The 23,274-nt window shown below is 35.6% G+C and overlaps 1 protein-coding gene across 1 annotated transcript in view; it reads right to left on the bottom strand.

Annotated features, from left to right (window-relative positions):
- The window catches only part of LOC149776147 (disintegrin and metalloproteinase domain-containing protein unc-71-like), a 290,286-nt gene that overhangs the window by 9,664 nt on the left and 257,348 nt on the right, over positions 1 to 23,274 (bottom strand). Inside the window, exons 21-25 of the mRNA XM_089942442.1 lie at positions 21,731 to 21,847; positions 20,622 to 20,793; positions 18,154 to 18,370; positions 15,316 to 15,415; positions 7,901 to 8,026 (exon numbers count right to left, since the gene is read on the bottom strand). Of these exons, the coding sequence (XP_089798568.1) occupies positions 7,901 to 8,026; positions 15,316 to 15,415; positions 18,154 to 18,370; positions 20,622 to 20,793; positions 21,731 to 21,847 (732 nt within the window). The remainder of the gene's footprint in view (positions 1 to 7,900; positions 8,027 to 15,315; positions 15,416 to 18,153; positions 18,371 to 20,621; positions 20,794 to 21,730; positions 21,848 to 23,274) is intronic.

Here is a 23,274-nt window from a genome sequence, read left to right as displayed (position 1 = left end):
AAAAAGAAGTAGAAGAATAAGAAGAAGAAGAAGAAGAAGAAGAAGAAGAAGAAAAAGAAGAAGAAGAAGAAGAAGTAGAAGAAGAAGAAGAAGAAAAAGTAGAAAAAGAAGAAGAAGAAGAAGAAGAATAAGAAGTAGAAGAATAAGAAGAAGAAGAAGAAGAAGAAAAAGAAGAAGAAGAAAAAGAAGTAGAAGAAGAAGAAGAAGAAAAAGAAGTAGAAGAAGAAGAAAAAGAAGAAGAAGAAGAAGAAAAAGAAGAAGAAGAAGAAGAAGAAGTAGAAGAAGAAGAAGAAAAAGAAGTAGAAGAATAAGAAGAAGAAGAAGAAAAAGAAGAAGAAGTAGAAGTAGAAGAAGAAGAAGAAAAAGAAGAAGAAAAAGAAGAAGAAGAAGAAGAAGAAGAAGAAGAAGAAGAAGAAGAAGAAGAAAAAGAAGAAGAAGAAGTAGAAGTAGAAGAAGAAGAAGAAAAAGAAGAAGAAGAATAAGAAGAAGAAGAAGAAGAAAAAGAAGAAGAAGAAGAAGAAGTAGAAGAAGAAAAAGAAGAAGAAGAAGTAGAAGTAGAAGAAAAAGAAGGAAACATGTAGTCACAATAATGATAATTATGCAGCTGATCTACTCCAGATGTTATCTGAAACAATACAGGTATTTTAAATGACAGCTCAATAGCTCAACTTCAAAGTATTTTGTGTGATTTTGAACAATCCAAATATTGTATTTACTTACTGATTTATTTGTTGAGTCCATATATGTGTTTTCAACACCCATAGTTAGATGTGCAAAATAACATTACACCAGTCATATAACTCCTTTATATTTTTTTAAGTCCACTATTACCAATTACTGCCTTTATATCTATATAATTATAATCAAATAATAAATTCAATTTTTTCTTAAGCATGGTAAAGCAGTATTTTATTTTCAAATAATAAAAGATAAAAATTGTGCCTCCTATTTTAATTGTGAATGATCGTTTGGTTAATTGGAGAATTATGTAACACCCACCTCCCCTCCATTACCAGATCTTTGATAACAATTTTGTCCATTTGTACCTTGTTTTAAAGAAAATCAAATTTTGCAAGCCTGACTATACAACTTTTATGAATCAAACAATGATACAGACAAAAAAATCCATGTTATATTAGGAAAAAAGATATTGTCTTCATGGGGGAAAAACTACAAATACTCTTTGATCAAGTAAAAACACTTGGCACTGTCAAAGAGCGGGTCTGGTAAAACATTATTTTCTGGTTTTATCTTTAACTTATGAATAAGACATGCACATTATGAACTGCAGCTGTATTATCTTATAACACTGTAATACAGACTGGTGTACGTATTACCTTATAACACTGTAATACAGACTTGTGTACATATCACCTTGCAACAATGTAATACAGACTGGTGTACGTATTACCTTACAACAATGTAATACAGACTGGTGTACATATTACCTTACAACACTGTAATACAGACTGGTGTATGTATTACCTTGTAACACTGTAATACAGACTGGTGTACGTATTACCTTATAACAATGTAATACAGACTGGTGTACGTATTACCTTGTAACAATGTAATACAGACTGGTGTATGTATTACCTTATAACAATGTAATACAGACTGGTGTATGTATTACCTTGTAACAATGTAATACAGACTGGTGTACGTATTACCTTACAACAATGTAATACAGACTGGTGTACGTATTACCTTACAACAATGTAATACAGACTGGTGTACATATTACCTTACAACAATGTAATACAGACTGGTGTACATATTACCTTACAACACTGTAATACAGACTGGTGTATGTATTACCTTGTAACACTGTAATACAGACTGGTGTACGTATTACCTTATAACAATGTAATACAGACTGGTGTATGTATTATCTTATAACAATGTAATACAGACTGGTGTACATATTACCTTATAACACTGTAATACAGACTGGTGTACGTATTACCTTATAACAATGTAATACAGACTGGTGTACGTATTATCTTATAACACTAATACAGACTGGTGTACGTATTACCTTATAACACTCTAATACAGACTGGTGTACGTATTACCTTATAACACTGTAATACAGACTGGTGTATGTATTACCTTATAACACTGTAATACAGACTGGTGTATGTATTATCTTATAAACTGTAATACAGACTGGTGTACATATTACCAATATAACACTGTAATACAGACTGGTGTATGTATTACCAATATAACATTGTAATACAGACTGGTGTATGTATTATCTTAGAAACTGTAATACAGACTGGTGTATGTATTACCAATATAACAATGTAATACAGACTGGTGTATGTATTATCTTATAAACTGTAATACAGACTGGTGTATTACCTTAGAACACTGTAATACAGACTGGTGTATTACCTTATAACACTGTAATACAGACTGGTGTACAGCAGCAACAAAATCTCTAGATCATTAAAGGTGAAAAGAAATTGCAATTATTTTGCATTTGCAAATTTTGCAATATTTTAATTCCAACAATTTTGATTTTTACATAGAGCAAGCTATTTTGATTCCACAGTGATTTTTCTCTATTTACAAAGATTATAATATAGTGTGAGAATATTTACTTCACTTTTCTTCATTCATCTGCCTTTCCATTCAAAGTCTTACTATCTATTGTAAATGTCTTGAATATTTTTCTATATTGCAATGAAATCGAATATAAATGATTAATTTTTCATTATTATTTAATATAGCATGCTCTCAGGATTACCAAACAATAATTAGATATTAGAAATAACTTACACATATTATATATTTCATGCTTATCATATTAGAATATAATATATATTATTTAAAATCAAAATTTAAATTACATGTATATAGTTAATTAATAATTTAATGAAAATTAAATATCATTTGATTAACAATGTAAGATTGGGTATTTATGGTTGGTATTTATCAATGTGTAAACTGTACATAATCGCTCAAAAGTAAATAAAGCCTGAATAATATTATGTTAACTCTGCGACTAATTAGGCAAAATTTACACATTGATAAATACCCAAGTAAATCTATGTAAGGAACTTGTTATGATGGAAATCTAAGTAAGGAACTTGTTAAGATGGAAATCTATGTAAGGAACTGGTCATGATGGAAATATATGTAGGGAACTTGTTATGATGGAAATCTATGTAAGGAACTTGTTATGATGGAAATCTATGCAAGGAACTTGTTGTGATGGAAATCTATGTAAGGAATTTGTTATGATGGAAATCTATGTAAGGAACATGTTATGATGGAAATCTATGTAAGGAACTTGTTATGATGGAAATCTATGTAAGGAACATGTTGTGATGGAAATCTATGTAGGGAACTTGTTATGATGGAAATCTATGTAAGGAATTTGTTGTGATGGAAATCTATGTAGGGAACTTGTTATGATGGAAATCTATGTAAGGAACATGTTGTGATGGAAATATATGTAAGGAAGTTGTTGGGATGGAAATCTATGTAAAGAACTTGTTATGATGGAAATCTATGTAAGGAATTTGTTATGATGGAAATCTATGTAAGGAACTTGTTATGATGGAAATCTATGTAAGGAACTTGCTGTGATGGAAATTTATGTAGGGAACTTGTTATGATGGAAATCTATGTAAGGAACTTGTTAAGATGGAAATCTATGTAGGGAACTTGTTATGATGGAAATCTATGTAAGGAACATGTTGTGATGGAAATATATGTAAGGAAGTTGTTATGATGGAAATCTATGTAAGGAAGTTGTTGGGATGGAAATCTATGTAAAGAACTTGTTATGATGGAAATGTATGTAAGGAACTTGTTATGATGGAAATCTGTGTAAGGAACTTGCTATGAAGGAAATCTATGTAAGGAACTTGTTATGATGGAAATCTATGTAAGGAACTTGTTGTGATGGAAATTTATGTAGGGAACTTGTTATGTAAGGAACTTGTTGTGATGGAAATCTATGTAAGGAACTTGTTATGATGGAAATCTATGCAAGGAACTTGTTATGATGGAAATCTATGTAAGGAACTTGTTGTGATGGAAATCTATGTAAGGAACTTGTTGTGATGGAAATCTATGTAAGGAACTTGTTGTGATGGAAATCTATGTAAGGAACTTGTTGTGATGGAAATCTATGTAAGGAACTTGTTATGATGGAAATTTATGCAAGGAACTTGTTATGATGGAAATCTATGCAAGGAACTTGTTATGATGGAAATCTATGTAAGGAACTTGTTGTGATGGAAATCTATGTAAGGAACTTGTTATGATGGAAATCTATGTAAGGAACTTGTTATAATGGAAATCTATGTAGGGAACTTGTTATGATGGAAATCTATGTAAGGAACTTGTTGTGATGGAAATCTATGCAAGGAACTTGTTATGATGGAAATCTATGTAAGGAACTTGTTATGATCATTTTTTTAATTTAAAAAAAATGTTGATGCTGTTTAAACCTACCTATTCAGATTTTTTTGAATGTGGAATTATCTCATTATCATTGTCATGTGATATACCTCAATTCAATCCATTTCATATTTGAATACACCTTTTAAATGACCACTGTCAAGTTATTTCTAGTAAAATCTGTACAACCATGCAAAATGACAATTCCTTATAAACACTTTACTATCTCTAAGAAATATGCCTTATAGTTACAGTGTGCTAAACCTAGGGGGAGACAATGGCTGAGTGGTCATGAAAGTGACTTGGCATTGATTTCATATCAAATGAGGAAATGAAGCCCTCACAAAGAAATGAAAATTCAATTAATCTTTACAACAATGACATAACCTTGAATTAAGGTAACATTCTCATTAAGAATCACTACTTCTTGGAACAAATGACCAGAAACAGGTTTAGATGGTGTGAATTTAACACAGACTGGAATGAGTTGTCCTCCGAATTCTCTCCAGACAGTTTCCAATGTATAGCCATCACATCTTATCATTACTATACATTATTTTAAGATAAAAATATTAAAACAAGGCTTTTAAAAGTTCACAAAACAATTGATGACCATCGATCTAATAAGTTGTCAAGCAACTGTCATAAGGTTAAATACCAACAAGATGACCTTCAGGGTCTTTTTTGTAAATATGGAGTTGCTCTTTATTCAAACCCTCCTTCATGCCAGCCGTTTTTGGATACATGCACAATAGTACAGTATGACCAAGAAACAAAACTTCCACATTCATAGTCACATGTTGTCATGCTGCATATGGCAAGTAATTATTAGTATAAAAATTAACCAATCAGGGAAACCTGTACAACAAAAAGGGCCTATGGAACCTTCATTTTACATCTACTGAAATCTATATCTAACATTAACAGATGTATGAGCTGAACACACAAGAAATCTGTAACATTAACAGATGTATGAGCTGAACACAAGAAATCTATATCTAACGGTAACAGATGTATGAACTGAACACACAAGAAATCTATAACATTAATAGATGTATGAGCTGAACACACAAGAAATCTACATCTAACATTAACAGATGTATGAGCTGAACACACAAGAAATCTGTAACATTAACAGATGTATGAGCTGAACACACAAGTAATCTATAACATTAACAGATGTATGAGCTGAACACACAAGAAATCTATATCTAACATTAACAAATGTATGAGCTGAACACACAAGAAATAGATTCTGGTGACCCTTTTTAACATGTCATGCAGTATCATGGTGATCATAATTTTAAATGTGTTTCTATCACATGAATACAAGGTCAGTGTCCCCGTTTCTATCACATGAATACAAGGTCAGTGTCCCCATTTCTATCACATGAATACAAGGTCAGTGTTTCTATCACATGAATACAAGGTCAGTGTCCCCATTTCTATCACATGAATACAAGGTCAGTGTCCCCGTTTCTATCACATGAATACAAGGTCAGTGTCCCCATTTCTATCACATGAATACAAGGTCAGTGTTTCTATCACATGAATACAAGGTCAGTGTCCTTGTGCTGATTTATTTTTCAGCTAATTTGTTTAAGCTACAGTCTCTGCAAAAATACAATTTGAAGGCAAATAGTAAACATTACAGCTGATTTCAAAAGTGATACTGATTTGTTTCAAAACATGTTTTCATTATCATGTTACCAATTAGAATAAATTCTCTAACAAATTAGTCTTAATGCTAAATTACTATACTTAAAGTCTCTAATAAATTAGTCTTAATGCTAAATTACTATACTTAAATTCTCTAATAAATTAGTCTTAATGCTAAATTACTATACTTAAATTCTCTAATAAGTTAGTCTTAATGCTAAATTACTATACTTAAATTCTCTAATAGGTTAGTCTTAATTCTAAATTAATATACTTAAATTCTCTAATAAGTTAGTCTTAATGCTAAATTACTATACTTAAATTCTCTAATAGGTTAGTCTTAATTCTAAATTAATATACTTAAATTCTCTAATAGTTAGTCTTAATGCTAAATTACTATAATTAAATTCTCTAATAAGTTAGTCCTAATGCTAAATTAATATACTCTCTAAACACATCTGTAAAGGATGCCATGGTAACCTAAAAATAGGAGACTGATTCTGCTCGTAGATTTGAATGGAATATGTCCTTTTTTTTTTTTTAAATTTAAGAACAAAACAAAACAAAGATAAACTGTTTGAAAATTTCAATTTAATATCTGTTTATGCTGTGAAATGTCTCATGATGAACAAAATCTTACAAGTAAAAAGACCTGCTACCAGAAGCAGATAGTCTGACATAATTTATTAGTATATGTATGCATGTGGGCATGCAAAGAAATCACAAGGGAGGAAAACAAAGACAGCTGAATAGGAAAGTTGATAAACCCTTAACAGACAAATTGACTCTGCCACTGATCATTGTGGCATGAAAGAATTTGATGTAAAAAGAATACCATGTCTCAGCATGTATTTACTGAATCTACAATGTTGTTTGGAAAGGTTTTGATATACTTCATGTGCAAAATGAATTAGGTACTTTTAGCTATATTTATCGTGCTGACCTGAAAATTATGTGTGCTACAGATGTGGATACCATTTGCATGAACTATAGCTAGGCACAGTTGACTCTGGAGATAACTGACCACTGGGTATCACTGAGCTAAAATCATTGGACTTTTATCTAACCCAATCTGCATGTCATCCATAACCTTAGGTGATAATACACAGTGAAAAACTAAATCTTTCTTTTCAAAAACCATTTTTCGTTATTCAGTAAGTGACCATGACCTTTGGACCCCAAAACTGACAGGATTCTTTCTTACCCAAAGTTCAATCTACCCAAAAATGTTGGTGACTACAGATGGTAGAGAACTCATTATTATGAAAAAACAAATAATAAACAGATGGAAGGACAGACATAACATACAATGTTCCATATTATGGCAGGCATATAAGAATCAGTGTTTACAATATAATACTGTATGTACTTGCTTATGAGTCCAACTGCAAACTGCACAGACCCAGATCTGCTGTCGCATACTCTGGCAGATCTGGATCTGTGCAGTTTGTTAGTTAATCAGCAGAACAAACAACACAGACCCTAATCTGCAGGTGCATTATATTACAGCATATCAGGAGTAATGTTGTTTGCATTTAGACTTTGATTTATAAGTGCATACATATATGACAGGTGTTTTAATTACATGCTAAATATAAAACATTTTGCCGTGTCAAGACCTTAAGTAATCCTAAAAATCAAAACTAAGCATTCACATGCATTTTTGTGTATTTATATGGTCCGTTAACCCATAACTGTCAAAAGAAAACCCCAACAACTTGTTCATTTTGCTACAATTTCCAACACAATATAAAGTGAGTGAACATGCAAACTAATCTATGTCATTAGTAAATGTTTTTCAATGGCTGATCTCAGTACTTACTTGTATGATGGAAGTGAACCAAATTTAATCAATTTAGAACTGTTGTCATACTCATTGTCTTCTGAGGCACCAGAAAAAAGTTTCTTCTTCTTTTGCTTCTTCCCAAATTTTTTAGGATTTTTCCTCCTGGAAGAAGAAGAGAAATATAAGTCTGGATAAATACTGTACCAATTTAATGATTTAAAAACAAACAACATTTAATTTCATGGGCAATTAAATTTGTTGATTAATGATTGTGTTCTTTAATTGGCACAAGTCTCCTGGATTGTCTGATAGTCTTTTGATTTTGGCTCTAATATTCTGATCTACTGATCTGGTGACAAAAACTTCCAGAATCACAAATTTGCTGAGCACAGGTATTTCCAGTGAACACATTCAACAGACTATTTACAACTATCATGATCTATCAATTAAGTTCTTATGGACCTAATAACCAATCAAATCATGGCACATAACATGCATTTAATGTACTCAGTAACCAATCAAATCATGGCACATGACATGCATTTAATGTACTCAATAACCAATCAAATCATGGCACATGACATGCATTTAATGTACTCAATAACCAATCAAATCATGGCATATGACATGCATTTAATGTACTCAGTGAGTTGTTTTACTCATCAGTATTTCAATATTGAGTAATGTGTCATTGACAGCAGATTGCAAGCCACCTGACATATAAAAAAAAAGTTTTTTAAACTATTTGGAAAATAATAATTTTGGTACCATGTCAAAATGTGCACTAACAGAAAGAAAAAAAACATGATCCTCCCAAAAAGAAATATATCTGCAAGTTTAACTGTGCAGAATAGATGAATTTAAATGTGTGAAGCGCAGTGAAAATAACACGCAAGAAAATTAATAAAGGTGAGTAACTATTATTCATTATGGTTAATGTACCTAGATTTGGAATAATGTGCTTAAATTTATGACAAACATGATCATTACTCAACTCTCCCTGATTTGGACCCAGTCTCCCAGATTGTGAACACTGATCTCCTGGATTTGGTCTCAGAAAACTTGGCACATGTTCTTCCTTATCCCAAGTGTAAGCTATCCACAAAGTTTTGCACATTATGCGAAGTAAGACTCTTCTTAGTACATAGAAATCATTACTTGTTCAATATTTGTCATGATATTATGATCTGTCCTTTTCATTACTTGTTCAATATTTGTCATGATATTATGATCTGTCCTTTTCATTACTTGTTCAATATTTGTCATGATATTATGATCTGTCCTTTTCATTACTTGTTCAATATTTGTCATGATATTATGATCTGTCCTTTTCATTACTTGTTCAATATTTGTCATGATATTATGATCTGTCCTTTTCATTACTTGTTCAATATTTGTCATGATATTATGATCTGTCCTTTTTTATAATTTGGCATGTTCCTGAAATGTGATAACAATCATATAATGAGACATTCATCACCTGACTGTCAGATGACAAATCCACAGTTAACGAAGCCACATGACCAAAATAACCATTTCATATGAGCTAACTTGCATCTGACTGGTCACTCAACATTTACAGAACAGGTGATTTTCTGCCGATTATGCTCAGTAATTTGGAACTAGGACAAGAGGTCAAGTATTGTGATTCCAGGTTGATTTACAAACTGTTATACATTTTGATTTTATATGAAAATCTGTTGTATAGACTGGTCAAAGGCCCCTTCCACTGACTGTAACTCAAGAAATGCTGGTGTCTATAAATGTCTGATGTGTACTTGTGTGTTGTCATAGGACATGCTCTATACAAATTATTTTAGGGGTGGTTCTCCTAGTCGCGGCCTTAGTCACCAGGTGGCTTAAATTCTTTTCCAGAATGGATGAAACAGTTTCAATAATTGCAATGTTTGATGAAAGATGGAGATCAGACCTGAAATCACCAACATGCTGATTTATTGCTCTAGTAATAAAACCTGTCGAGTAATATAACCTGTCTTGTGATTCATTGGTCTAGTAATATAACCTGTCTTGTGATAAAATACATTAGAATGGGGATGATAATTATTTCCTACCTATGCATGTAACTTAACAATGAAGCCATTTACCACTATCTTCGTATACTAACACACAACATTATTATCTCTTAAACAACATCATTACCCCATCAACAAGATTATTACCTGATCAGCAAGATTATTACCCCATCAACAAGATTATTACCCCATTAACAACTTTATTACCTCATCAATAACATTACCCCATCAACAATATTACCCCATCAACAATATTATTACCACATCAACAACATTATTACACCATAAAAACATTAAATGTATTCCTGTTTCTTTGATCATCTGGCAGGAAGTGTGTGTGTGTTCATGTATGTGTGTGCATGTATGTATGTATGTATGTATTTGTTGCTGTTGTTGTTGTTGTTGTAGGATTTAATGCCATTTTTCAGCACACAATAGGCTATAGATGGCGGCCAGTATTAATGGTGGAGGAAGAACCCAGGAAAACCCTGGAAAGAACCACCGACCCACGAGAAGCTACTGGCAAGCTTTCTCATATACCCACATTAGCCAAATCCGAGATTCGGACCCATGCAGACAGAGGTGAGATGGCAGTGATCCAAAACGGAGAGCGCTTTAGACCACTCAGCCACTCAGGGCCCCACTTGTATGTATTTATGTATGTATGTATATGGGGGGGGGGCGAGGCCTGGGCCTGACGTCCCACTCGCAGAAGGTTACTTGCATATGGCCTCTCCTACACTATTGTGTCCACAGCAGCACCTTCACGCGGGGCCCCCTGTTTCTGCAGAGCTTGCTGTGTGGTGCGACCGAATGCCCGGCAGTAAAACTGGGTGGGCAGACTGGGCTTGTTAGCCTTGGCATGCAGCCAGTCTAAGAGAAGGAAAATTCTGACTCCAAACCCAGGCAGATGGAGTTCGTTAGCCTTGTCAGGCAGTTCATCTAAGAAAAGGAAACTCTGATTCCAAACCCACCAAGTCCCATCCACTGGATGATGGCTCCGCTGCCTTGTGGATATTTCTGGGAGAAGGAAAGGCTACTGGAGTAAACCCAGACAGAAAATCCAGAGTGGAGACCCTAAGGCAGCTGGATGTCAACTACGGCTTCCTTCCAGCAGCTCCTGCATCTGAACTGGTGCCAAATGTCATACTCAGCATTCCTTTGGACCCCACCAGCAAGGACGACAGGGGGATCCTGATGTCTGGGCAGCCTAGGATCTCCATACTCCACGGCCAGGAGAGGTCACTCCAGTCTCGCTACTGAGTGAGGAAACAACACAGAAGCTGGCAGTTTACAGGTTAAAAGTCCCACCTGCTTGGCGTAGGGAAGGGGTGCCACGGGTCAGCTTTGATGGTGGGAGGGATCATCGTGTCCCACTGGCTGACTAACGCCTGCCTCAAGCCGGGCAGCCCCCGGTCAGTAAGGTGTTGACCCAACATTGTCTGCCTGCTCCAGTGGGTGTCTGGAGCTCAGTGTGTTGCTCAGCATGACAAGCAGACAGTATTTCCACACCAGACAAAAGAAACAAGAAACCAATAAAGAAGACTCCGGCTCTTCAATTCGCAAGCTGCAACATGCACATCATATGCACAGGCATCTCAGATGACCTAAGGGAGGTGGATGACACCAGTAAGACAGCTGTCATCCAGACTGCATATCAGCATAGCTGCCCTCTAGGAAACCAGGCTCGCCTCCAGCAGCTCCCTCAGAGAGGAAAACTACACCTTCTTCTGGAAGGGTTGAGAACCTGAGGATCTCTGCCAGCACAGAGTGGGCTTTGCCATAAAAAATCAACCTCCTGTCCTTGGTTCAGCCTCCCACAGGGGGCACTGAGCATCTCTTGTCCATCTGCCTCACCACTCTACATCCTCAGTGTCTACGCCCCCACTCTCATGTCTTCAGAGGACACAAAGGATCAGTTCTATGGGCAACTGGATGAACAGAGCAAAGGATGCCCCAAAGACGAACCACTATTCCTCCTCTGCGACTTTAATGCCAGAGTAGGTGTGGACCACGAGTCATAGCCTACCTGCCTCAGACATCATGGCACTGGAAAGACCAATGAAAACGGTCAGAGACTGTTGGAGCTGTGCACCTACCATGACTTGTGCATCACAAATACCTTCTTCAAGTGTAAGCCACAACACAAAGTGTCATGGAAACACCCCAGGTCTCATCGCTGGCACCAGCTCGACTTGGTCATCACCAAGCACTCTGCCCATAAGAGCGCCCTCTCCACCAGAATCTATCACACTGCAGACTGTGACTCCGACCAAGCCCTCATGCGCAGCAGGGTGCACCTACAGCCACACACACTACACCGCTCAAAAATAAAAGGATGCCCTCGCATTAACACTGCGCTGATGTTGGTCCCCTCCAAGGTGAAGGAGTATGCGTCCGCCCTGGACCAGGCTCTCCAGGACCTGCCAGAGCATGATGCCACAGAAAAGTGGAATGCAATGAAGGGTGCCATCTACATCACAGCCATGTCCACATTTGGCAAGAAGGAACGGCCCAGCCAGGACTGATTCAATGCAAACCTATCAAGGATGGAACCCATAATCGAGGATGAACGAAAAGCCTTCATAGCTTATAAAAAATGCCCTAATGAATGGACGCTTGCTGCTCTCAGAAGTGCCCGAAGCAACACCCAACGCATCGCTAGACAGTGCGCAAACGAGCACTGGTAACAACTGTGTGAAGGAATCCAGTGCAGTGCCAAGTCCGGAAACATCCAAGGTATGTACTGTGGCATCAAGAAGGCTCTAGGCCTACAGTGAAATGGGTCGCCCCCATGAAATCACTGATGGGAGAGAAGATCACTGACCATGAGCAACAGATGGCCAGATGAGTAGAGCACTACTCAGAGCTATACTCCCAAGAAAATTTAGTCACCGCTATGGCCCTTAGCAGCATAAAGAAACTGCCCACCATGGAGGAGCTCGACAAAGTGCCCACCTCAGAGGAGCTCAGCAAGCAATCACTCCCTCCCAAATGACAAAGCACCAGTAGTGACAGCATCCCACCCGCAGTTATCAAATGTGGAAAACCAACATTGCTTCAGCCGCTGCATGAGCTACTTTGCCTCTGCTGGGAGGAAGGAGCAGATCCCCAAGACATGTGCGACGCCACAATTGTGACCCTTTACAAAAACAAGGGCAACCGCAGTGACTGTAATAATTGCAGAGGGATCTTACTCCTTAGCATCATTGGCAAAGTGTATGCCCGCATCATACTCAACAGGCTGCAGCTTCTGGCAGACCGTGTGTACCTGGAATCCCAGTGCAGCTTCAGAGCAGGCAGGTCAACGACAGACATGATCTTCTCCCTACGACAAGTCCAAGAGAAGAGCAGAGAGCAAGGTCAACCACTCTACATGATGTTCATCGACCTCACCAAGGCCTTTGACCTGGTTAGCAGGAAGGGTCTTTTGAACTTCTTAGATTGGTTGCCCCCCAAAACTCCGCAGCATGATAATCTCTTTCCATGCTGATATGAAGTGAACAGTCCTGTATGATGGATCCTCCTCAGCCTCCTTCCCAATCAACACAGGCGTGAAGCAGGGCTGCATGCTGGTGCCAACCCTTTTTGGGATCTCCTTCTCCCTGCTCCTGTCCCACGCCTTCGACTCGTCCACTGATGGCATATATCTACACACCAGGTCCAACAGGAGGCTGTTCAACCTGGCACAACTGCGCTCGAAGACCAAAGTGAGGTCGATGCTCATCAGGGAGATGCTTTTTGCAGATGACGCGGCTCTTGTGACCCACACCGAGGATGTCCTCCAGAGACTGGGAGACTGTTTCGCTGATGCCTGCAAGCAGTTTGGGCTCACCATCAGCCTGGGAAAGACAAACGTCAGCGTGCAAGATACCATCATTGCCCCTTCCATCAAAACTGATGGTGTCACCCTGGAAGTAGTAAACAACTTTACGTACCTGGGGTCAACCATCAGCAACACTCTCTCGCTTGATGTGGAGCTGGACAGAAGGCTTGAAAAGGCAAACACCATAATGGCACGACTAACGAAGAGGGTGTAGGAAAACAACACGCTGACAGAGCACACCAAGATCCAAGTCTACCAGGCCTGCATTCTCAGCACCCTTCTATATGGAAGTGAGACCTGGAGCACCTACACGAGGCAAGAGCACCGGCTCAACTCCTTCCATACAGTGCCTACAACGCATCCTGAAAATCAACTGGCAAGACCGCGTCCCACACAGCGTGATCCTGCAGCATGCAAGTACCTTCAGCATGTACTCCCTGCTGAGCAAATGCCGCCTTCGATGGCTGGGACATGTCCGACGTATGGAGGATGGGAGGTTGCCAAAGGACATCCTATATGGACAGCTGGCCACTGGCACCAGAAGAGTTGGCTGCCCCTCACTCCATTTCAAGGATGTGTGCAAGAGGGACATGAAGGCATGCAACATTTCACCTGATGGCTGGGAAGTGCTGGCCAAGGACCGAGGCACATGGAGGCTGATGTTAAGCAGGAACATAGCAGTCGCTGATATGAGGAGAGGCCAGTTGGCAGCAGAGAAACGTGAGAGAAAGAAGAGCGCGGCAGCAACCCCAGTAACTCAGACTTCCCAGTATGTCTGCACCAACTGCAATAGGGACTGTCACTCGCACATAGGCCTGCACAGCCACAGCAGATGATGCCAACACCCCAGAGACAGGCAACACTCCAAGGGCGCTATTCGCATGGTTTCTTGAGATTGAGCCACCAATGATGTATGTATGTATGTATGTATGTATGTATGTATGTATGTATGTATGTATGTATGTGTGTGCAGGATTTAAGAGTTTAATGACATAACAGCACAATCCTGGCTATAAGTATCAAGTAATACTTACACAGCAAAAATGAAAAAGGTTTCAAAACAAACCCCCAAAAGCTGCCAAAATCTTTAAGATAATAAACCCTTAAAAATAAATGCAAACATATGGTATCTCTTCTAAGATAAAAAATAAAAAGTTTAAAAGTAAAAATTCTAAAATGGAATGAAAATAAAAGATAAATGTAAAAGAAGGCTTGTAAATTATTATATAAAGTGCGAAAACCCAGATTTTCTCCTAAGGCTCATCATCAATAAGTTAGTAATCAAGTCAACACCAAAAGACATTTGGCAGGAAGAACTGTTCTTACCTGTAGCAACAAAAGACATTTTGGCTGGAGGTAACTACTCTTACTTGTAGCATACAAAAGACATTTTGGCAGAAGAAATTGTTCTTACCTGTAGAAAACAAAAGACATTTTGGCTGGAGGTAACTACTCTTACCTGTAGCATACAAAAGACATTTTGGCAGAAGAAATTGTTCTTACCTGTAGAAAACAAAAGACATTTTGGCTGGAGGTAACTACTCTTACCTGTAGCATACAAAAGACATTTTGGCAGAAGAAATTGTTCTTACCTGTAGCAAACAAAGGTGAAGAGAAGCACAAGTGCAAGACCTCCTATGACTGAGCAAAGAATAATTATCATCCACTTTGTGTTGATCAGGCTTGATTTCTCTGCAACAAAGAGTAAAGCTTTTAAGAAATAAATTGTCATGCCTTTTATTTCCTATCTTGGGCAACTAAATGGAAATGTGTTAATGAAACTGAATGCATGCCCCTCAACAGTGATCTAAATACACAAAAACGAATTTGTGTTTTGATAGCAGAAAGAATGTGTTTGATAAGGCATAGAGTAATGCTGAGGTCATCAGGCCGCAATGTATTCAAATGCTGTATCAAATGAGTTCTTTCCCCGTCTCAGAACAAAACATGAATGAGGGATTTTTTTATTTATTACAAAGGCCCTCTTTTACAGTTCAGAAATATTTAAACTTTACTGTATAAACGAAATTCAAAATGAATTAAATTTATTAAAGTTTGATATACTGAAGCTAAAAATATTTACATACAGACATCAAAGAAGATACTTAAGTAGTTTGCATCTGGGTGTGTGAAATAGAAATACAGATTGAACGGCTGTATTGAATCTAGGTCAAGCATGTAAAAATAAATGGGTATGTAATGTAATAAAAAGCATGTAAAAATAAATGGGTATGTAATGTAATAAAAGCATGTAAAAATAAATGGGTATGTAATGTAATAAAAAGCATGTAAAAATAAATGGGTATGTAATGTAATAAAAAGCATGTAAAAATAAATGGGTATGTAATGTTAAAAAAAACAGTGGCAGTCATGGACAGCACCATATGACTTTCCACATTTGTTGAGGCACATAAAATTAGTGCATACATTCATCTGTAAGTTGAATCCAACTGCAAACAACATGGACCCTAATTTTCCATGGTATAATTTGTACTGAAATTAGCGTTTTGTCATGTGCACAAAACAAATGAATATCAACGATTATTTTGAGCCGGTGATGGTTTAATTTATAGAATGGATTAAAGTGATTGAATTAATTTATAGGATGGATTAAAGAGATTTAATTAATTTATAGGATGGATTAAAGTGATTTAATTAATTTGTAGTATGGATTAAAGTGACTGAATTAATTTATAGGATGGATTAAAGTGACTGAATTAATTTATAGGATGGATTAAAGTGATTGAATTAATTTATAGGATGGATTAAAGTGACTGAATTAATTTATAGGTTGGATTAAAGTGATTGAATTAATTTATAGGTTGGATTAAAGTGATTTAATTAATTTATAGGATGGATTAAAGTGATTGAATTAATTTATAGGATGGATTAAAGTGATTTAATTAATTTATAGGTTGGATTAAAGTGATTTAATTAATTTATAGTATGGATTAAAGTGATTGAATTAATTTATAGGTTGGATTAAAGTGATTGAATTAATTTATAGGATGGATTAAAGTGACTGAATTAATTTATAGGATGGATTAAAGTGATTGAATTAATTTATAGGTTGGATTAAAGTGATTGAATTAATTTATAGGTTGGATTAAAGTGATTTCATTAATTTATAGGATGGATTAAAGTGATTGAATTAATTTATAGTATGGATTAAAGTGATTTAATTAATTTATAGGATGGATTAAAGTGATTTAATTAATTTATAGGATGGAGTAAAGTGATTGAATTAATTTATAGGTTGGATTAAAGTGACTGAATTAATTTATAGGATGGATTAAAGTGATTGAATTAATTTATAGGTTGGATTAAAGTGATTTAATTAATTTATAGGATGGATTAAAGTGACTGAATTAATTTATAGGTTGGATTAAAGTGATTGAATTAATTTATAGGATGGATTAAAGTGATTGAATTAATTTATAGGATGGATTAAAGTGATTGAATTAATTTATAGGATGGATTAAAGTGATTTAATTAATTTATAGGATGGATTAAAGTGATTGAATTAATTTATAGGATGGATTAAAGTGATTGAATTAATTTATAGGTTGGATTAAAGCGATTGAATTAATTTATAGGTTGGATTAAAGTGATTGAATTAATTTATAGGCTGGATTAAAGTGATTGAATTAATTTATAGGTTGGATTAAAGTGATTGAATTAATTTATAGCATGGATTAAAGTGATTGAATTAATTTATAGGATGGATTAAAGTGATCGAATTAATTTATAGGATGGATTAAAGTGATTGAATTAATTTATAGTATGGATTAAAGTGATTGAATTAATTTATAGGATGGATTAAAGTGATTTAATTAATTTATAGGATGGATTAAAGTGATTGAATTAATTTATAGTATGGATTAAAGTGATTTAATTAATTTATAGGATGGATTAAAGTGATTTAATTAATTTATAGGATGGATTCAAGTGACTGAATTAATTTATAGTATGGATTCAAGTGAACAGATACAACAATCTAATGTGGAACATAAAACTGGAAGAGAATAACGTTGATAACTAACTACTACTGCTACTAAAAATAATAATAATAATGTTAATTATATTTGGTGCAATTATATTTTGTTTCAAAAGCCAAATATGAAAGGTGAAGCTGTGTACAGGGATCACTTGTGTACAAAGGACAATTTTTTGGCCACTATGTTACATTTTATAACCTGCACAGACGACAAGCATTTAAATAACTTTTCTGAAAACTGATTTTTACAAAACTTTCACTGACACAAAAAAAATTCTGTGAAATCTGTTTAAGCCGCTGACTAATTGTGCTGCAATCATTTTATTCTGAAAAAATCTAATTAAATATCATCTGCCTCAGTACAGCAAAAGTTTGTGATCAAGAATTTATCAAATGATAAATTGATATCCAGCAACTTCTCTTCCCCACATACCTTCTATAACAGCAGCTGCTGTGGCAATGGTAGAGGTGAATTCATCTGACAAGGTGATGTTCCATGGTATGACCTTAATCTGCTCCTCTGTTGTTGTGGTGGTTGTCATGGTACTGGTTGCTAGAGAGAGTATCTTCCTAGTAACTGTCATTTCCTTTGAGCAGTTCATTCCATCCCATCCAGAAAAGCAATGGCAAGTCCCAGCTTTTGTGCATATCTGTAGAAAAGATACTTTTATGACTATTTTGAATTGCATAAGGAATGTAAAACAATGATAAATGCATTATTTATCCCTTTTCCTCATGTAAGCACCTTTGGGCGCCTCTACTCTATTTGCATACAAGCGCCTTTGGATACCTCTATCCGATTCGCATACAAGTGCCTTTTAATGCCTGCTGTAAACATCAGCCTTTTTAGCGGGTTTTCGTAGCTCCACCTTTGGGGAAAAACCCTTATTAGATACCTCATTCACTGCTGTGAATGACCATTATGTCAGATCATGTGGTTGCTGTTTATGCTCTGGCCGAAATCTGCTATTTAAAGTAACTGGAGGTCACGGATTTTGTTCAGTACTTTTCACGATTAGAATCACAACTACGAAAGCTTCAATAACTTGGGTAAAGACTCTGATATTGATGTAGGTAGCAATTAGTTTTTATAAATTATCAAATTCCAGTGACTCAGTGATGTAGACGCAGACAAAAAACTTGTAAATTTCGAGTATGAGAAATGGCAGCTACAGTTAGTCATGTGGCTTCACTGACTTGACAGTGAATGAATTCTCTCAAGATTTTAAAGCACAAAACAAATTCTTCCATGAAAAATAATTACACAGCTATAATGATCAGACTTTACTCTTAAATTTTTTCATACATAATAAATGTGTACCAAAAATGTAAAATGGTTAAAACTGCTGTTAAACGTTACATACACTACACTGCTTAACTGTTAACAGGCAGGCCTATGTGTATGGAGTCGAATAGGTAACAGGTGTTCTATTTATAGCACACTGCACAGGGTAACTTTGCTACATGTGTATCAAAGGGCTAAAAAGCCACACACTATGAGATAAAGGGTTATATCAATGTACAGTAGGTTTCTTTTTTTCTTTATTTTTGGATTGTGCCTAAAGTACCAACAGTCCTAAAGGGAGATAAAGCTTGCAACAAGAACCTGCAGATCAGATGCTATTTATATATATCACCAGTGCACCAACCTTAAGAACGTACTAGTACTGTTTTTACAATAAAACTAATAAACAAGAAAAAGCAAAACACACCAAAGAATTTGGTCTCATTTATTTTAATACCACAGCAACACAAGTGGGTCATTTAGTGCTGAGGTGGGTCCATCAAAGGGAAATAAGCAATAAAATCTGTATTCTATTTTTGAATAAAACTTTGCCCAGATTAAATAATATTGTTTTCTGAACTTTTTTTTATTTACTTTAATCCAGGTTCATTCAATAAATATATCTCTAGGAGACAATATTAAGAAAACTCAATTTGGCAGACAAAAAAACATAAAAAGTATTAAAACATATATTGATTCATATGGTTTACATTATTAGAAATAATTTGTTGTTGTTGTTGTAGGGTTTAACACCACTTTTTAGCACACGATAGGCTATATATGGCGGCCAGTATTAATGGTGGAGGAAGAACCCGGGAAAACCATGGAAAGAACCACCGACCCTCGAGAAGCTACTGGCATGCTTTCTCACATACCCACACTGGCCGAATCCAAGACTTGAACCTACGCAGACAGAGGTGAGACGGCAGTGATCCGTAATGGAGAGCGCTCTAGACCACTCAGCCACTCGGGGCCCCAGAAATAATTTTATCAAGCAATGTAACAAATTACTTATTACTGCAATAACTGCATAAAAATAAAAAATACCACCTGTTCTCATGTGTAAGTAGAGAAAAACTTCAAATAATATAGACCCTGATCACCTGCTGCATGATGCACAAACAGAACAGCGTCTAAGTTGTTTGTTCTTCTGATTATTCCTTACAAACTGCACAGACCCAGATCTGCCAGCACTTTATGCAATAACAGCTCTGAATCTGTGCAGTCTGCAGTTGGCCTAGACATATAAGTGAATATGTATGGTAGCTGAGAACTATATATATATATATATATATATATATATATATATATATATATATATATATATTCAGATTCCAAATCAAATATAAAGAAGGGTTGATTGATTAATGCTTTAGCTATGGAGCTAATGTGACTCCAAAAGAAGAGTGGAAATATATTTTTTAATGCAAACCAGGGTTCCAAGTGTCAGCAGAAAACCATACTATTACAGAAGTCACATCTCTGATCCTTGGGCAGAATGAAAACAAAGTAGTGACTTTCAAAGAAAGAGGGATCATAGCAAGTTTTCAAGACAACAAACCTTACATACCCTGAACAGCATACAAATTTAAATTTGAGAATTTCTCATTTCTTACCCCGTGATCTGAGCAGATGACATCCGAGTATGTGCCAGGACAAGCAAGGGGAGATAATTTTGTGATGGGTACACACTTCTGATGGAGGCAAACTTTCCCTTCACCACACTTTGTGCCATCCTGCACCAATCCCATGTGTGGTAATTCCAGTACTGCAGGACCATGCACAATTCTGAGAGAGAAAAATAACCAGACCTTCTTTCATTTAGCCATACTGACAAGTTTCATCCATCTACCTAAAAATGGCCTTTCAGTTAGCTGTCAGTGAAATGAGCAAAGTATAATAGACAGAAGCAGAGATCAATACAGTAAGTTATTGATTCTAGATCTATAACTCCATTTTTTCAGGAGAAAGTTGGGGAAGCACTTTTCTCTTTTTGAAAAAAGAGGCACAAAATAAATGCAAGGGATGATAAACATTCAAAACAGTAGCATGACATTTTTTGTCAAAGGAATAGATTGATTGGTGAAAATTATAAAATCATAAATTTGTATCCATCCTGCAATGTGATCTTATGAAAAGCATTGAAAGGACTATTTTTTGTGGGGTATCAATTCCTGCAGATTCAGTGGTTCCTACAAACCATAAATTTAAAGACCCTTGAACAATGATTCTTCTATGGAAAAAATAAACAAGACTCCTTCTAAATTCATGCATTTAATGAACATGAAGATATAATTTTTGGCAAACATAAAAACTATTTCCAACATAGGAGTACTATAAATACTCATTTCCAACATAGGAGTACTATAAATACTCATTTCCAACATAGGAGTACTATAAATACTCATTATAGGAGTACTATAAATACTCATTATAAGTCAAGTCCAGCTGCAAACAACATTGATCCAGATGTGCAACTGAATGATGGCAGTTCAGGGTGTATGTTGTTTGTTATCATTACTCCAAACAAACTGCATAGACCCAGATCAAGCAAATGACAGCAGATATGGGATTGTGCAGTCTGCAGTTTGACTGGACTTACAGCGAGTATATAAATGACAGTAAAGAATTGAAATGTTAAAGCTAAATATCCCTCACACAGCTTATCAATTTATTTTTCAATGTAAATAAGATAGATCTATCTCTCTCATATAGAGCTACTCACTTGCATTCATACTCCATTCCATTAGAGAAGACCGTTGTTTTAGAAAATGCCTTGTCTGGCCCATAATATGGGACCTTGTCTCCCCCGTCACAATGTAACAAACCACACAGTATATCTCTGAAAATAAATGCAAGAAAATTATAAAATGATGATTTTAGTTACTACAAAAGCACTGTTAAATTGGGGCTTAAAAAACAGTCCAGGTGCCATTGTGTTCTAATTAATGTTAAGTCCTTGAGTTGTGCTGTCTTCAAACCACAGTGAGTGGTCTTACTGCTGTATTTATCTTTACCTGTCCAATCCACCTACATATTGTAACACACTGATTTGTTTAAATAATGGTGATTTCATTATATAAATAAAAAAGTGAACACTAACCTCTGATATTGTGATTTTACTGCTCCTTTTGACCATAAGTTCACTTTTCAAAATTAATCTTATTTATTGTAAGCAGCTGGCAAATTTTAGATGTGGAAAAACCAAACTTGAGTAGACTCAAAATAAGTCATTCATCCAGTAACTGTCACAAGTTTCCATAACCTCTTGCAGCATATTCGACTGAATGAGATACTTTGAATAGACTGGTTGCTCAAATATTAGTCCTTTAAAATCAGGTCAAGTGCTAAATTTTGAAAACTGGTCTACTGTGCATAATGTACATGCTGTCTAATAGTGACAAATTTCTAGAACTCTGAAGGTCTAAGCCATAACAAATTTCAATCTTGGACACACTAGATGATACTATGCCAGAAACTTTCTCAACTTGGCTTGTTTGACCAACCAGACTGGAAAAAAATAGGTTGGTCCACATAGGAAATTACTTGTGCCTACACCTTGGACTGCCACCTCTGCGAAGGGAGGAAAAATTGTTGTCCTTGACAGAAATACAAGGTCAGACATGTAAGATGGTTTGATGTGTTTACATATATGTTGGAACAAGATGAGTTTGAGACTGAGGGCAGTATTTTCTGAGTGCTCCACTGAATATCTACACATAGCAAACAACATATCATTGTTATTCTTACATGATCAATTATTTGGTATAAAAATTATATACCAAATACCCCAAAAAGAGCTTTTAAACACAAGAAAGTCCTGTAGCATGAGAATTTCCAATATTTAAGCATAGCTAACATCATAATCACAGAAAAACAAATGATGTCACACCAACTTTACCATGCAAGAAAATGAGTTTAAAATGTTTCCCTACATACGTTGGTTTTATAAGCAAGTGTTAAGTATATGAATGTGTCTGCTTTCAAGGAACTTTTTGCTGTATTTCTAAAATGATGCAAATTATACAAGATACATATTTAAGCTTATTTCCAAACTATCAAGAGTTACATCCTTTACCTGCTTTTCAGTTAACTTTGGTTAAAAACTTTGTAGCTCACATTGTGAAAAGACAGCTATTAATTGTAACATATCAACATAATTACTGTCATTCTGGACTGACTTGAAACTTGCCTTCAAGAAATTAGTTCTTGGTACATGAAACAATGAAAAAAATACCTATAAATCTAAATTTTTTAACAAAATGTGCA

Source organism: Sinohyriopsis cumingii, chromosome 18 (genome assembly GCF_028554795.1).
Source record: "Sinohyriopsis cumingii isolate HCF-2022 chromosome 18, ASM2855479v2, whole genome shotgun sequence".
NCBI classification, from domain to species: Eukaryota; Metazoa; Mollusca; class Bivalvia; order Unionida; family Unionidae; genus Sinohyriopsis; species Sinohyriopsis cumingii.
The sequence above is the reverse complement of the archived record's forward strand: the minus strand, read 5'-3'. Positions and strand labels throughout refer to the sequence as shown.